Raw genomic sequence first — 16,670 nt, 5'->3', positions numbered from 1 at the left:
TTAAGTTCAGTTTTAAAATATTATCATGGATGCAAATAATATATTTACACTTATTGTGTACAATTCATTTTATTTAGAACTTTAATTCTTATTCATAGTTCGACCACTTATCAAATACATCGTGTCAAAGTACGTATAATGTTACCGATTACAAAAGATTGCATCGTATAATTAAATGTTTGCTAGTTTCGTACCGTCTACTAATTAAATGTTTGCTAGTTTCGTACCTTAGGTTGAATTTTAAAGTTAATTTAAAAGATTATCAAGAATTTTAAGAAGATTTTAAATTAGAAAGTTGTGAAATATAGCGGAAAACAATATCGATTGTCGCAAAAGTTCCTACCTTTAAGAGAAGTATGAAGTCAATTCGAAGACGAAGATTAAACCCTTTTAACAAAACTATAGACACAAACTTTTGATCTAAATATGAGGATTAAAGCAAACGTTTTTGGAAGTATAGATACAAAATGGGCGTAATGGATGAACCATGAAGGGCTAAGAATGTAGGTTAAGGTTCATCCTATGAGGGCCAATTTCTATACCAACCAGCCCAAGCAGAGACCAACCCACTAATCCCAAGAGTGATGGTATGGTTGCAGAATGGATTGGGTTCAATCTCAGCCAATGCGATAAGCAAATCAGCAACATTAGCTGCCACTGCCATGAGCCTCATAACTCTATCAGCTCTGATTTTCTTCACATTCTCCCGTTTTGAATCCTCTGCTTCAGAGATTTGAAGCTTTCTCTCAGCCTCAATCCCTTGTTTCAGCATAATCAGATCGGCAACTATGAAGAATATGTAGCCAAAGGACTCACCAAAGGCTGATATGAAGCTCATCTTTTTAGCCAACGTTGCATCAAGAGTCCCAATTCTTGAGAGCCAAAGCAAGTGGTCAAAGAAGAAGTAGACCATTTCACCTGCATTAGAGAGAACGGCGAGAAACCGGAACGTTGGAGTCGAGCCAGGGCTGCGTCGGAGGGCGTTGAAGCCGGTCAAGAAGCGGCCGGTTCGGAAGGCTTTTCGGCTGATGCCGGAAGCAAGTTCCCAGTGCTTGGCTCTGGTTGCCTTGTCTGGATGAGAGGTTTCAAGGTGCCAGTGAACCAACTTGGAGACATATTGGAAGGTCTTGACGAGCTTGTCTATGCCATCTCTTTTGGCTAAGAAGATCACCAGTTTATCCACTGTGTCAGTCATGGCTATGGGTGTGTTGAGAAGCCAAGAAGATGGGTTGATGGTTTTTGGCTCATGGAGGAGTTTTAAAATTTTGGGAAATTAAATGAGAGCCACAGAATATTGGTTCTTGATAATTGTAGCTGTGGTTGGACATTATTCTTCAATTATTCTATTTATTAGTCCTCTCATTTTATTTTATTTTATTTTTTGTCTTTCATGGATAAATTTTGAGATAGTGTTTTATGAATAACAAATGGCATCCACATGAAAAAAACTACCATTATTTTGTAATATTTTCATATAAGATATTATTGGTACGATATATATATATATATATATATTATATAATTAACTTACAACGCCGTTGTCTTCTTTGCACTTTTTCTTAGGACCTCACAATATGACTATTTTTAAGACTTCTTGAAACTCGTTCTTGGTAGTGTAAATTACATGGAGATGATAAAAAGATGAACTTAAAGACAGGAACAAATATTGACATGATTAAATGAAGATATCAACTTGTTGTTAGGATGCACGCGAACAAACTACCTAATATAAGCTCTAATGCAGTGTTTATTGGCAGGGTAATCGTATAACCTATTAATAATAAATGAGGATGATCATAAGGTCAAAGATGTTTTAGTCAAAAATTTGCTAATCTAAGTTGACACGCCGCATCTTACATACAAGGTTTGCTGTTGGAAGATCAAGCTCCTTTCCAGAGTCAGATTTTAGAAGATCTTTCAGCTGGTCTCTTGAAGTGGAAAAGCAAGCGAGGAATGTGGCGAGAGCTGAAGGAATTTGCATTGATAGGGCAGAGAGCACGTTCGTCAGATACTCGATGTCAACAGATAACTGCTCCGCCCCACGATCTGTAACGTTTTGTATGCCACGCAATTGCTCAGTGTAAAGAGCAGCGGTGCCCTCAGCAACCTTCAGAAAACAGAATAAGGATCCATATAAGTGGTTCATTTCAAAGTGATAAACAGATGGGGTGATGATACTCAATGCAACATGCTCTATTCTTTGAAATTTCAAAAATCGCAATATATGTTCAAATAATATGCTGAATGTGAAATTGGTACCTTGCACATCCATTCTGCAGCGAAAAACTGAGCCTCGTCATTGTTGGCATTGCTATTAGAGATACCCTCAGCAAGTGGCTCCAGTTGTTGGGGTAAAGTGAGAAGATATTCACCAACACTAGTAACGTAAGACTGGGGGTAAGAACTAAAAGTTGGAAGAGGAAAAGCACTAGGTTCCTCAACCGACGCCCATATTGGCAAACGAGAGACATCGCTAAGGCGTTGTCGTACTTTGGATATGAGAACATCATATACAAGTTCATTAACCTTGTCTGCAAATGCTGCAACTCTTTGAGATGCGAGTGGAAGAGCATGGAAACGTGGATCTTTTGACTGCATAACGAGAAACTACTCAGACGATGCTAAAACAGAAAGAGAAAGATCAACTGAACCAAAGAAACTAGCGGCAATTGACCAGAGAAAAATAATAGAAAATAATTAAGCAGCTAAGCTTCTCTCTATCTCCCCCAACTTCTTAAAAAGGAAAGGTGGGTAATGGTATGGTGAAAGATGCTCTAATGACTCTGCTTGAATGGCATTAATTGAAACCAAAAATTAAAAGCATGGTCGGAAGGTAAACGAGTAGAAAGAGAGGTACACAAATTGACTGACCTGATCTAAGAGGTTGAAGAGCTTTTTCGCCTTATTGGGAGCATCGACAAGCCGAATAGCTGCCATATCCAATGCAGCCCTGCCACCCATAATGGATTCCCTATTGCTGTAATCACTGACTATATGAGACTGGTTTTGGTCCAAACTTGAACCAAAGACCGAAACAGATAAGGTCGTGCTCAGTCTTGCAAGAGTAGCTCTCAAAGAAGCTTCAAATACAGAAGACCTGCTAGTCAAACAATCAGCCACTGTAAGTATCTGTAAAGTCCCCTGGACAATGGACCACTCTTCCTCGTTTGAGGCTGAGTCAACTTTGCGGGTTCCATCCTTCTTGTCCAGGCCAGTTTCCTTTTTTATCCCAATACCATCACTACTCTGATCAATTCCACATACAACTCTCAGGGATTTTAGAGTTTCTTGGAGTGAAGAAATATACTGTAACATCACATCATCAAGAGCAAGAAGCATCTCATCCGCCTCAGAACCACCCGTAAAGCTTATGCACCTCTCAACAGCTGCTTCAAGAAATAAAATAACTTGTGGGATAGACTCCTCCATTCTGCGTACTGTTTCACTAAGTTCAATCCCTTGGGCCCCTACACCTCGAGTGACAGCTCCTCTAAGATCTACCTCTGCAATTTCAGAGGAAAGGATAGCGCGCTCCATTTGTCCATACCTAGGAAAAAGGAGAATAAAGGATGCATTGCAAGAACATAGCACGCGCATAGAATACATAAAAGAAATGTGCATAAATTTCTAAAACAAGATTGTCAACATCTACGATTTATTACCTTTGTTTAAAGGCTTCAAAAGGAAAATATACAGCTTTCAGCGTGTTGGTTAAAATGTTCACATCTGATTCTGAGAATAGATGTTGAATATTCCTAGCAAAGGTTCCCGTCATATTATGCAAATCAATAAGTGCTTCTAGATGCCTTGTTCGAATCTTGACCCCCTTTGGCATATCTCCAGATAAAATATCCAATATTCCTGAAACAACAAAAGGACCAGATTAGAGGAAAATGTAAAACTAAAATATACGGGACATAGATCACCTCCTAGCTACCCCTCTACACATCATAGCACTATGATGAAGTTTGAAAGTTGGAAGTATAAAACTGATTTGAGATGTTGACTTAACCTTTCCCCAATGCTTTTGTCCCAGGAACAACATCTGCAGTTGCAAGATTGATACGTGAAACAAAACTTGACCCCACAACTGCCATTATGTCAATCAAAAGCTTGGGGACAAGAGCTTTATAATCATCTGGAAACGCAATCATACACCTGCAGATGACAAGTTCTAGTTTTAACAAATAACAAATGAAAGAAGGAAGCCTCACCACAAGAACGCTAAAGATTTAGCTACAAATCTCAAAAAGGAAAAATTAAACAAACGAAGGTATTAATTTAATCGCCGACCACTTATTCAAAATTTGGTGTCCAATATGATGAAATTAATATTTAGGGTTAAATTTGACCCAATAAGCTACGTATATAAGTAATATAAAAAAAAGTTAAAAAATAATATAAAGTGATCAAATACTAAAAAAAACGCTAATATTTCCACAGCAAGCTTAGTCAATATCTCATGTGTTCAATAGGAAACGGCAAGGCAAGCCACTATTGCTTCCCTGTTGTTCAATAGAAGTTACTGTTTCGGAGACCAGAAACTAAAAAAAAAAGAAGCTAGTAACTCTTACCTTAAAGATACTCAAGGAAGTTAACATCCAAAACTAATATCACAATAAAATATAGCAAGTTATCTATCATGCATTCTTTTGAATAAACAGGACATAAAAGCATTAGAATATAAGTACTACCACTTCCATTCTTGTTCAAGATAAAGTAGCAATTCATCATGGAAACTTGGCAACCAACTGGCGAAGGAAACTGATGGAAAACTAGATTGAAAGTCATTATTAGTCGTCGGTCTTTGAAATTCACTCTTTTCATTAGCAAGCTTATATGCTCGTTGCTTTGAATCAAAATCTTCCCAAAGTTGCTTTATAGGCTTCAAGTGAACTTTCGTATAGTTCTGCTCTAGAGACTTGAATCTTCCAATTCGAAGGAGAATTACCCTCAAATCTTGAGCAACATCAATCTGTACCATATATGGAATTCTTAATTGTAAATACAAAAATCATATATTCCGATTCAAGTTCTTGAAAACAATGTGTACCTTTCTATTTGTTAGTGCATCTTGTAGACGAGGTTGAACCATAGCATCAAGCCTGTCCTCCAAGACCTCAAGCTGCTTCCTTACATTAGCAAACTCAGCAACCTAATTGAACATCAACTAAGTCAACCTTGCACTTTGCAAACATGTGAGTAAAAAAAAAAAGAAGCACCCATGAAGAATTTTACCTCCCCAACAGCAGACAAGCAATGTCTCATGTTGGCCAACGTTTCAGCAGCCCGAGGAAGATCACCACTGGCAAAAACATCTTCGACCGTTGAACTTAATTGAGCCAACCCAGCAGCATCCTATTGAAAAAAATTTTAAAAACAAAATACAAGTACATGCATGTGTCATCTACCCGTCAATTTGTGTAAGCACTTACATGAAAACTAGTGCACTTCATCTAACAGTCACTACCTGCAATGTCTCATAGGCAGCTTCCATCCTCTGCTTAACCGTATCAACTCTAGCAAGTGCAGCTATAGATTCTGCAGAGGATCCCTCTGCCTGCAGGAGATATAATACATGAAACACTGAGAGATTGTGGACGAGACGTCACACAATTGTATCTAAACGAGTTCTGCTTCAAATAATATAACATGTAGAGCATCCTCTTCGTCAAAAGGTTGATCCGACAACGTTATATACCATTATTAAATTCACAATAAACTGAGTACAACCCAAATTCAGCGTCGCAGAAAACTACTAAACTAACTAGAAGATCAAGTCCCGATACTGTAAGCGCAAGATTGCCAGTAATACAAATTGACAAGAGATGAAACTCTCCCTCCCTTCCTCCATTTCTTTCCCTCTTAATAATTTTGTTGCAACATAGAGAATAAACACAATTCATAAAATGCTTAAGAAACTCTAAATCAAAGTGGCCACAAATCTAGAACTAGACGACCTACTAAACTTCCCGGGAAATTGAAAAAAGAAGCCAGAGATCATTCAAAACGAAAGAACAGATGAATTGCACAATATACAAATGAGTGTCACCTTCTTGAGCTTCTGGAGGATCCCAGAGACAGCAGATCGGAGAGAAACAGCGTCGTCACGTAAGCGAATAACATCGCGTGTAGCACGAGGAACGCGAAGGAGAGCATTAGCACTGAGCTCCTCAAGTGAGGCAGCAATCTCTTCGGACACCATTTGAAGCTTCATCTCCAAATCGACAAGGTGCTTGTCCAAAGACTCCTGTGGATGACGAGTCTGGCAAGCGGAATTGATCCATTTCTTCGGGTCGAAACTCTCGCCGGAGAAGGGACCTAAATCCAGATTCATGGCTACTCGGACGTTGATCCGCTTCAGAGATACATGGAATTGGAAGCTGATTTGAGATCGGGAGAAGGAGTCCAATGTAATTAGCAAGCGTCTCTTTCGATTCTGATTTATTTTAATTTTCGAAAAGTATTTTTTGTTAAATTAAAAATTACATTTACTGTAAAATAAGAATTATTTTTCTTAGAAAAATAAATAAATGGGCCTTCTGATCCAATCAGCGGCCTGTAATATTTGTTTGCTTGGGCTTTTTCACGTGAACCATCATATCATAACTGGGCCCATTTTGGGCCTTCAAATTCCACATGTTCGGCCCAACTCTAATATTTATTTTGGGTTTGTTCAACAAATACCTTCGTGTTACAAATAATAATATAATATCTTATGTTAAAAATGTAACATCACGAGGGTTGACTGTTCCACACACAAAAATCATCAAATATTTATAAAAAAAAAAAAAAATGAAAATTATAATAATATTAAAATACTTAAATTGAAAGAATATTAATAAACGTGGAAAATAAAAATAAATAAAAATAAAAATAGTGATTAAAAAATTAACGGGACACATAAACTTATTTAATTTAAATTTCTAGCTCAGCAACTACATCATTATTTTTCCATCCCAAATTAAATCCAGCTTGCTAATATTAAAATATTTTAGCATTTCATGTTATTATTGTTATTATTCTTTCAACGTGACAATCGATACATTATTATTATTATTATTATTATTATTACAATTTTTTCTGTAAATTGCCAACTAATTAACCATGAATTTCAATTTATTTTTAATATTAAAATATACCCTTCATTCTCGAACAATTAAAACAAATCACATGCTTATTGTAATAATTATATGAAAAGTAAAAATAAAAAATATTTTTAATATATGATTCATTTCATCCAAATAAAAAATTTAAAGTTAAAATTGACTGGTTAAATTAAGAACACGAAAAACGTTTCTATTTAATATAACAATAAAAATAAAAAATAATTAAGTGAGTTAGGTGGAACATGGTTGGCTGCCCTAATTAAATTTCTTATTGATGGGTTCATAATGTAACGTTATGGCACTTTTTTTAATTACATCAGTCAATTTGTTCATAAAATGCCACCAAATCTGAACAACATTTGATTCATATAGTTTCTATATATAAAAATAATTTATTTCATTTTAAATGACTATTTATTTCTTCGTCCAAAAAAAATTAAATAACACGTTTTCAATACTATATTTTATAAAATCCATGTTTTTGTAGGAAGGCTATTTGTAGAATTATATTAAAAAATTTAAAATATCACGAAATTCAAGTCACGTGCTAGCTAAATAAAATATTTTTACTTTATAAATTTTAAAAAATATTTTTAAAATATTTTTCTAGAGTATAATAATTATTTTAATTATTTTTACTATAAATGGAATCATCATAATGAGTCAATATTTTAATTATTATAGTTTAAAAAAAATGTATATAATGTGTACTAAACACCGTTATGTATCGATTCGATGTTGACAAAGATATCATTATTCCGTGTAGCAGTTGTATAATCGCTTAATTTATTAATAATTTCAACTAGTCATCTTCCATCAATTTTTTTAATATTATTTTATTTTTATAATTATAATATTTTTTAAACCCTATTTTTGTTTTTCATGAGGCCCAAAAATAAGTGAATATTAATCCTAGGATTGATTGGCCCTTTTATACCTCCAAAAGCCATTTTTAAGTTATTACAGTGTTCTAGTCCAGTAAAATTGACAAAGCATAGGTAAAAATATAATGGTAACTTTTTTGAATGGGTTAGTAAAACAATGTAATTTCATTTAATTTATAGGCCAACTAGATTATGTATATATATATATATATAGCTATAAATATTTGAATCTATAATTTAATAACAGAGACATTAAACATCTATATCCACCGTCCTATATTTGTCATTAAATAAATAGGTTCAGTAATTATCAGTAATTTTTATTTACAAATATCTATTTTTTAAAATACCATTAAGGAAAATCGAATATTATTAGATTTTAATTATTATTATTATTATTATTATTATTATTGTTAGGTCGTGATTGGATGATTAAAATATTTTACATTAAAAAATAAAGTAAATTAAAAAAGAAAATGGGAGGAGAAATTTGGTTGTATATGGTTAGTCAAAGTGACAGCCATGGACAAAAAAAAAAAACATATTTCTTGACATTTATGTCGAAGCAGATGAATGTCAACGAGTCAATTTTAGCACATTTTTGTAGAGTAATTTCCACCAAATAAATTAATAAATAAAATATAAACTCAAATTTTTAATTTTAATTTTAATTTTAAACTGAAATGATCCATTATTGAATGTGATGACATGTGGCAACATTATTAGTCCATTCAACCATTTTTAAATGTGTGGGCGTAGGTAATTTAAAATTTTAAGATGGTTGAGTCGATGACTCGTGAGATTATTTTTTTAATTATTAAAAAAATTATATTAACCTTGATTACTAAAGTTGATTACTTTTATTGTTTATAATAATCTTTAGGTGAGAGTTGGGTTAGATTGTAATTTTGTCTTCCCGTTAATTGGGTTGACCCAACAAAAAAAATGTCAAAAAATCGAAGGATTTTCTCTCAAATTAGTAAAATGCCTCACACCAATGAAGAGTGTATTCTTAGATTATAAACTCATGATCATTCCCTAAATTAATCGATGTGGGACTTTCATCATCCAACAAGAGGAAGGGAGTTTCTTTGCCTCTTCCTTAACAAATCAATATTAATATAAGATTTAATTAATTAATTAAATTCATGGGCCCCACCAAGTCCCTTTTTAAAAAAATATAATATAATCTTAATTAATATAGTACATTTTTTAAAAGATTTATTTAGTTAATTAATTTCATATTTTTATAAAGTAAATAATGTTAATTTCTCTACTAATATATTAATTTAATTAATAGTATTAGAAAAATAGTTGCAAGTTTCCAAGGTATTGCCTTCTGGAAATCAACTTTTTGACTAAGGAGAAGGTAGTTTACTTACTGCCCAAGTCTTTCTTGGGAGAATCAATTACGCTTTTTTTAAAATGCGTATTAAATATATTTTATTTGAGTTGGCAAAATGTGACACGTCATAATTTTCAATTAATTTTTTTAGAGAATAAAAAATGTAAATAATTCTTTTTTTTATGGACTGAAGGGACATAATATTCAAAGTAAAAAATAATAATTAAAAAAACTATAGCATTGTTCTTGGTCAAAGTTACCAACTCAATATTCTCCATTAGTTCACACTTCTAATGTCAATTACTTACTTTATGATTTTAAATAACTAAATATTTTTATTTATTGCGGGTAATTTTTTTATTTATTTCATACTTTTTTTAGTTAGAGTTATAATGTGTCAACAAAATATCATTGGGTTCTCATTGGCACACTGTCTGATATCTGGCTTTGATATTATTTGTAACAGTGATCTACAATTGTTTGTAACAGCTCTTTGGCACACCACTTGACGTCCAGCTCTAATATCATTTGTAACAATTCAAGCTCTTTGTTAACAAATATTGTCAATTTTAGCTCGTTACGTATCGCTGTCAACCTCGTGATTTTAAAATGATATGTTAGATAGATGTTTTCATACTCTTATCAAGAAGGCTTTGGTTATCTGATTTTAGAGAGAAATAGTGGAAACTTTGATTTATTTTTATTTGTATTTTCATTTATTTTAAATTTAAAATATAATGGTGGTGATAGAAAATATTTGGAAAAATACACGTTTAATTGTTTTTTTTTTAACCAATGAAAAAAGAAAAAAGAAAAAAGAAAAACAAAAAACATGAATCTAAGTAAAAAATAAATAAATAAATAAACGCATAAGGTCCCACAGTGCCATGTCATAAAATCTTGCGATTACAGATCGATCTGACGAGTCCCACAGCGCCACGTAGCCAACAGTGGCCGTCACCGACGACTAGCCACTTGTAGCCGAAAGAGACCACACGTCCGCACACGTCCAACGCTGACATGGAGGGCCCCACGAAGCGACAACGTGGCCCCGTCAGCGTCGTCACGCGCTTTGTACGCAATAGCTGTAAGCCACGTATTTGTTGTATCTTAGCGCTCTCTCCTACACTGGGCCCCACGCACGATGACTTTTGACCTTTTTTCTCCTCCTTTTAAATAATAATACCAAATAAAAACTCCGCCACTTTCTGGTTTTTTTCCGTTGTTTTATTTTATTTAAAAAAAAAAACAGAATTTAGACGTAGAAACAACCTAAATTCCTTCACTTGACATGTGTTAAATATTAAATTATATATTTCGACTCATTAAATATAATTTTTTTAAAAAATATATTTAGAAAAAATATTTTTTAAAATTTAAAAGTTCAATAATTTCTATTTACATGTACTTATTAAGTAAAGAAGAAATCCTCCCGAAGATGCGTGATTACCACGCTCCATTTTAGCGCGTGAAGTTTGTTTGATTTAAGAGAGGCTGTTGCCGGATTCAACAGCCACGCTTAGACCATCGGAAACAGAAGGTGTATAAATAACCACAAGCTACCTGAATCTCTTCTCCCTCGCTTCTTCGGCATCAAGATTTTTCCCTCCCTGTTTTCGCTTCATTATCGTTCTTGATTTTTCCTGCATTTCGCGATCCTTTTCAACCTCTTTCAGGTTCTTCCCCTTTCTCCTGTCTCTCTTTATTTCCCTTCTTTGAATTTCTCTCTTATTTACAGTCGTTTTCTGTTTCTAATGCCCGCCGGCGTAAAATTTGGCGCTCAAAACCATAACGTTTGGTGGGGTTTTCACGTTTATATTGCTAGGTTTTCCGTCTGTGTTTTGAACACTTTTCCCCTTTAATCCATGTTTCTATGGCTTTTTGAAAGTTGAAAATCACTCGATTACTTTTCTTCCCTCATTCGGTTAATTCCATTTGATTAGTTATTGATGTTGCTGCTGCATTTCGGTTTCGTTTCAATTTTCCCATTAGAACTCTTCATTTGTTTCTTAAAAATCTTCTGTTCATCGGGGGTTTAACTTTTTGACGACGCAATATTTGATATTAACCGGACATTGGGTTTCCAAATGTTCGCGGATTTGATGGGTTTTCATTGATGCGTCTGTTTTACGTCTTTGGCTTTGAGGATTTTAGGTGTGTGAATGAATTCTGGAGTTGGCTTTGCTTGTCGTTGTGCAATTTGGTGGGTTTATGGAATTGAAATAGGTTTTTCTCTTTGGGGTTTATGCAATTTGGAATCTCTACATAATTTCCCGAGGAGTTCATTTCATATACAGTTGAATGACAGCCCTTATGTTTGTTTCTGTACTGGCCTACTGGGTTTCTTTCTTTTGTCCTTTTCTTCTAAGATGTTTCCTCTAATATGATTGATTGGTTCCCTTTTTTTTTCCCATCCGCAAAATCAGATTGGTTTGCCTTTGTGTTTCTAATATTAAATTGATGGGACATTTACTTGTTGTCGTCACATTTGATATTTGATATTTGATATTTGATATGATATAATAATAATCGAGCTCGAATTTTCACCCCTTTTTCAATTGGGTTCTTAGATTATGAACTGTAAAAGCCACGTTTCTGCTTGATGGTTGGTTGCATTTATTGCCCATTCATTGAAACAGCATCTAAAAATCTTGTTTTTAGTATTTTACTGATTCTATGGCCTTCGGGAAAGTGAATCTTCATTTGTTTGTCCATTTGTTTATTTCTTCGCATGCTCCTATGTAGGCCCATGATGCGTGGTTGCATATGGTGGTGTTTCCTCTTTACTGTGTGGCAGTGGTGGCCTTTTGTATACTCTTTTTAAGCTCTTCTATGAGTTCTGCCTCTTCATAACCTGTTTTGTCACACTCTTTTTAGTGTTCTACGTTAGTATTGAAACTGGTTCTTTTCTTTTATCTTGTTTTCTCCAGTTTTAGATCTGCTTTGCTATCACTGTTTAAATTTGTCGGTTTAGTGATGTTTTCTTCTGAGATGTTGTGATTATTTGATCGAATTTTGTGGCTCAGAAGCTCCAGTTTGTAAAGCTTTAAGATATCTAGAACTTTGCATGCCTATTCATGATGGAGTTTGATTTGGTGTTATGCACTTGTACGGCCACTTGAAATCTTACTGTTCTTCTCTGTTATATTATAGAAGCAGAGTACTCTGTTCCAACAAATCATGAGATCATATTTATTTTCCCAAAGCTTTACACTTAACTGTATGAACTCAACTTTTCAGGTGGTTCCATCTCTCAGTTTGTAAAGAGGACATAAGTGCACTTGGGTTTTGAATCAACCTCCAAAACTTGACCAAATGGATCTTAAACCAAACCACAATTCTCCCATTCTCTCTGACCCTGCGCCTATCACCAAGTCTAGACTTGGTGTACATTCGAATATGTTGCCATACTCAGCTGCTCCAGGAGTTGGGTTCGCTCCGAATTTGCTACTAATCACAAGGAAAAGGACCGGTGTGCTCAATGACGTTCGAGCAAGCATCTGGCTAGATGCTATGAAATCTTCATCTCCTCCTCCTAATAGGATTGCGAAGGATGTTGTCAATGAGCTTCCATCGTTTGATCCAGATCTTCTCTATTGCAGTTGGATGGTACTGTTTCTTTTACTGTCATGTTCTGATGTTGGACAAGTTTTATTGATCCTGGATGAGTTGTTTATGTACAATATGCCCCTTTGTTACTTTCAGGTTAAGTATCCATCGGCACTTGCGTCGTTCGACCAAATTGTAACTCAGGCAAAAGGTAAAAGAATAGCATTGTTTCTGGACTATGATGGGACTCTTTCTCCAATTGTAGACAACCCTGATTGTGCATTCATGTCTGATGCTGTAAGAATCTGTAATTCCTTGTAAATAAGTTGCTTAGAATAACTCCATCTTAGCTACTAACCTTGACTAACCTCTCTGCAAATCTCTTAGATGCGAGTGGCTGTAAAAGAGGCTGCAAAACATTTCCCGACTGCTATTATTAGTGGAAGAAGTCGTGACAAGGTATGATGCTTCATATATTACACAAATATTTGCCAATGAATCTGACTCGTTGATGTGGTCGTAAGTTTCGAGTTCCCTTGTTTTTGTTTGTTCAGGTTTATGAATTTATTGGACTAAATGAACTCTCCTATGCTGGTAGTCATGGAATGGACATTATGGTCTCTGATAAACACTCAACTAACGATCAGGTAACGAAATGGGTGTTGTTGTCGTTTTATTGACCGATGTCTAAATCTTTCTCGTTTTGGATGTTACTTTGACAGTGCTCTTACATACATTCCTTTCATTACATAGGGCAAGGAAGTTATGTTCCAGCCTGCTAGTGAATTTTTACCTTTGATTGATGAGGTACGAACCGACTTTTGGCGTACTAACATATATTCATATTGTGTTCGAGCATTTGAATGAAGAAAGTTCTCTTGTTTGGACAGGTTTACGAATCCCTGATTGAAATCGCCAAGGGAATTGCTGGAGCAAAAGTTGAAAACAATAAGTTCTGTGTGTCTGTTCATTACAGGAACGTAGATGATAAGGTACCTCCCTCTCAGACAATCGAATTGTAGAAGATTGTCAATGGAGAATATGAATATTGAACAAATTTCATTTGATTGCTTTCTTCTCCCCAGGACTGGAATGCTCTTGCAAATCGTGTTTACGACCTTTTGGAAAACTACCCTCGACTGCGCGTTAGTCACGGTCGTAAGGTACTTCAATATCATTAATGAAGGCTCAATCAAATTGTCATTAGATACTAATTTTTCCAAGGAACAACCTTCAATCTTGCTTGTATGTTTCTGATCGTCCTTTTTTGAATTCATAGGTTTTAGAAGTACGACCTGTGATTAGCTGGGACAAGGGCAAAGCTGTTACGTTCTTGCTTGAATCTCTTGGTAAGAAAGACAATGTCCATAACCCTGGTTCCCGTTTAAGAACATTCTTGCACATGTTGTTTAACCTCTTCAAACTGTACTCCAGGACTTAGCAACTGCGATGACGTGCTCCCAATCTACGTCGGAGATGACCGAACCGACGAAGATGCCTTCAGGGTAAGTTAATCATCTCATTAATTTCAGCACCCTTAATCTCTCCTCTGAGAAGCTCAATCTTAAGAAATGAAGCGACTTGAATGACAGGTTCTGAAAGAAAGAAATTGTGGTTATGGCATATTAGTCTCTTCAGTGCCCAAGGAAAGCAGTGCAGCCTCATACTCTTTGAGAGAACCATCTGAGGTACAGACTCTTTATATACTCGATCCGAACTCCGCTCGAGACTGGGGAGATTCTATAACAGGATCACGAACCCAGTTTCGATTACCGTTAACGTTCTCGTGTCATGCTTTTAGTACCATTATCTCCTGCACTCGACCCGTTTCTTCGAGGTGTGGTTTGAATCTGATTAGAGTTAGGATGTGATGTGGAAAATGCAGGTGATGGAATTTCTGAAGTCATTGGTAACATGGAGGGCGTTGGAAGAGGGATTGAATGAATAGCACAAATTGATATAACAATGATATAGAGATAAGTATAGGAAAGGAAGGAAGGAGGGGAAGCTGAAGCTGAAGTAGAAGTAGAAGTTGAAGGAGGAGGGGAGGGGGTATTATTTTTGGAGCAGAGAATTACAGAGAAGAGGCAGGATTTGTGAGAGTTGCCCGTTTGTTGTTCCTCTGCTGAAAGGTGTTCATCATTATTGTGTTGTTCTTCATCTTTTTGTAAAGTCAAAGTTGGTGCAATTTAATTAATTACTTTACTTTTCCACTGTTTTTGTTGAAGCTGATGAACAGAAAGGAATCTTTATTCTTTTATCTGTTTTTAGACCCTTACTTTGTAGATTATAATGTTTTTAAGTCAGCAATGCAAATCATTTGTTTCCTTCTTGCTATTACAACATGTTATTTTTAGTGCAACGTGTCCGGTGGGAGGATTATTGCGTTAGGCCTATTGGTCGAGGGCATATGCTTCAATCCATATTTATCGATAACCAAATGTGGTGCAAACTAAGTTATAAGAAACGTTGATGTATAGTTTCAAAGTATAAAACATTTAAAATTTAATATAGGAAACTAGAGTTATGATGCTTTTCTTAAACATCCATTTGCTCATTTGAGAGAGCGCTTACCATTTCTTGAAGCAACCTACCACATCACTCAATACATATGATTGAATATTTTACTATAATGTTATGAAATCAATGACATAGGATGATCGAAAGATAATTAGGGTTTCGAACGTATATGTTTAAATTAAATGAGTTGGACAATAATTTAGCCTCAAGCCATTGCTAGTAAATATTGTTTCTTTTGGCCATCGTCACCAACCTCTACGGAGAAGTTTTTACACCCGTAAAGAAATGCTTCATTTTCCTCTCTAATTGACACAAGATATAACAATCCACCTCTTTGGGGGGCCAGTGTTCTCTATTAGTGTCTGACTCTTTTATCATTTGTAATAGCTCGAGGCTATCTTTAATAAATATTGTCCGCTTTGACTCGTTGTTACGTATTGCTTTCAACCTTACTACCAAGGAGAAGTTCCCACGCCCTTGTAAGGAAATTTTATTTCCCTTTCCAATCGATGTGCGATCTAATATTAAGTCGACGAACGATACAAATTTTGAAGTTTTAGGGTTAATTTTCAAAAGAAGTAATAAGTAAACATGATTGACCAAGGATTTATAACATGATAACATTCACATGGACAAGTTTCGGTGTCCGTATGTTTTAGTAAGCAAAGTCCCATAATCTTGTCTTGCTTGCCTCACAAACAACCTTTTTTCTGTCATTAATGAACAAAATCTCTTGATAATAGATTTGCATGTTCTTTCTTCTTCTTCTTCTTCTTCTTCTTCTTCTTCTTCTTCAAATTGCAAGTTGAGCTTGTGTGTGTAAAAATGTCAAACCCTAGCTTCAAAAACAACAAGCTATTTGTCAATTTGGGTGCACCTAGGATTCCTCGTGTCAATCATTTGACATAATTATGTCTGTGTTTTTTTTGTCTTTGCAAGACACACACACAATGGGGCTGGCTATATAGCCAACCCTTATGCTCAGTTGAGTTCATTTTTCTCCTGTTTCTTCCCTTTTCCTCCTTGCTTTCACTTCCATGCCCAACCTCTCTCCCCATCTTCTCGCCCTGACCGGTTCGGTTTCTGTGTCGGGTGTTCGTTTTGTCAAGACCCCAAGTATCTTCATATTTCTACGTGATATTGTCTATATTAGATTAACAAACGTCGCCAATCATTGAAAACCCTCTCTGTCCTACACGATCATACGATTCTTAATAAGCCCGTGTCGTATTAATGCTTAGAACGACTATATATTCATGCTTT

At 35.1% G+C, this 16,670-nt stretch overlaps 3 protein-coding genes across 5 annotated transcripts; 1 reads left to right on the top strand and 2 right to left on the bottom strand.

The window, feature by feature from the left end:
* Positions 1-402: 402 nt before the first annotated feature.
* LOC111466810 (peroxisomal membrane protein 11B) lies at positions 403-1,257 on the bottom strand. Its single transcript, XM_023111478.1, has one exon. It carries the CDS (start codon positions 1,193-1,195, stop codon positions 521-523), a length of 675 nt encoding a protein of 224 aa, XP_022967246.1. The 5' UTR covers positions 1,196-1,257; the 3' UTR covers positions 403-520.
* A 322-nt stretch (positions 1,258-1,579) lies between these two features.
* Positions 1,580-6,436, bottom strand: LOC111466343 (conserved oligomeric Golgi complex subunit 7-like). The gene is made up of 10 exons (XM_023110985.1): positions 6,053-6,436; positions 5,471-5,560; positions 5,239-5,358; positions 5,054-5,155; positions 4,695-4,975; positions 4,013-4,158; positions 3,663-3,861; positions 2,872-3,547; positions 2,260-2,592; positions 1,580-2,107 (listed from the first exon to the last, which is right to left on the bottom strand). The coding sequence occupies exons 1-10, from the start codon at positions 6,335-6,337 to the stop codon at positions 1,829-1,831; spliced, it is 2,511 nt and encodes an 836-aa protein (XP_022966753.1). The 5' UTR covers positions 6,338-6,436; the 3' UTR covers positions 1,580-1,828.
* Positions 6,437-10,867: 4,431 nt separating this feature from the next.
* On the top strand, positions 10,868-15,224 carry LOC111466421 (trehalose-phosphate phosphatase A-like). Of its 3 annotated transcripts, XM_023111179.1 has the most exons (13): positions 10,868-11,014; positions 12,084-12,223; positions 12,579-12,947; positions 13,044-13,184; positions 13,275-13,346; positions 13,442-13,534; positions 13,641-13,694; positions 13,778-13,879; positions 13,973-14,050; positions 14,167-14,236; positions 14,322-14,392; positions 14,480-14,575; positions 14,773-15,224. In XM_023111179.1, the coding sequence occupies exons 3-13, from the start codon at positions 12,654-12,656 to the stop codon at positions 14,833-14,835; spliced, it is 1,134 nt and encodes a 377-aa protein (XP_022966947.1). In that variant the 5' UTR covers positions 10,868-11,014; positions 12,084-12,223; positions 12,579-12,653; the 3' UTR covers positions 14,836-15,224. The 3 variants fall into 3 exon arrangements, with proteins under 3 accessions (XP_022966947.1, XP_022966874.1, XP_022967031.1); XM_023111106.1 differs by lacking the exon at positions 12,084-12,223 and having other exon boundaries at positions 10,869-11,014; XM_023111263.1 differs by lacking the exons at positions 10,868-11,014; positions 12,084-12,223 and adding an exon at positions 12,251-12,446.
* Positions 15,225-16,670: the final 1,446 nt, after the last annotated feature.

This window comes from Cucurbita maxima, unplaced genomic scaffold (assembly GCF_002738345.1).
Source record: "Cucurbita maxima cultivar Rimu unplaced genomic scaffold, Cmax_1.0 Cma_Scf00001, whole genome shotgun sequence".
Classification (NCBI taxonomy): Eukaryota; Viridiplantae; Streptophyta; class Magnoliopsida; order Cucurbitales; family Cucurbitaceae; genus Cucurbita; species Cucurbita maxima.
Note: the sequence above shows the minus strand (reverse complement) of the source record. Positions and strands in the feature narration are given on the sequence as shown.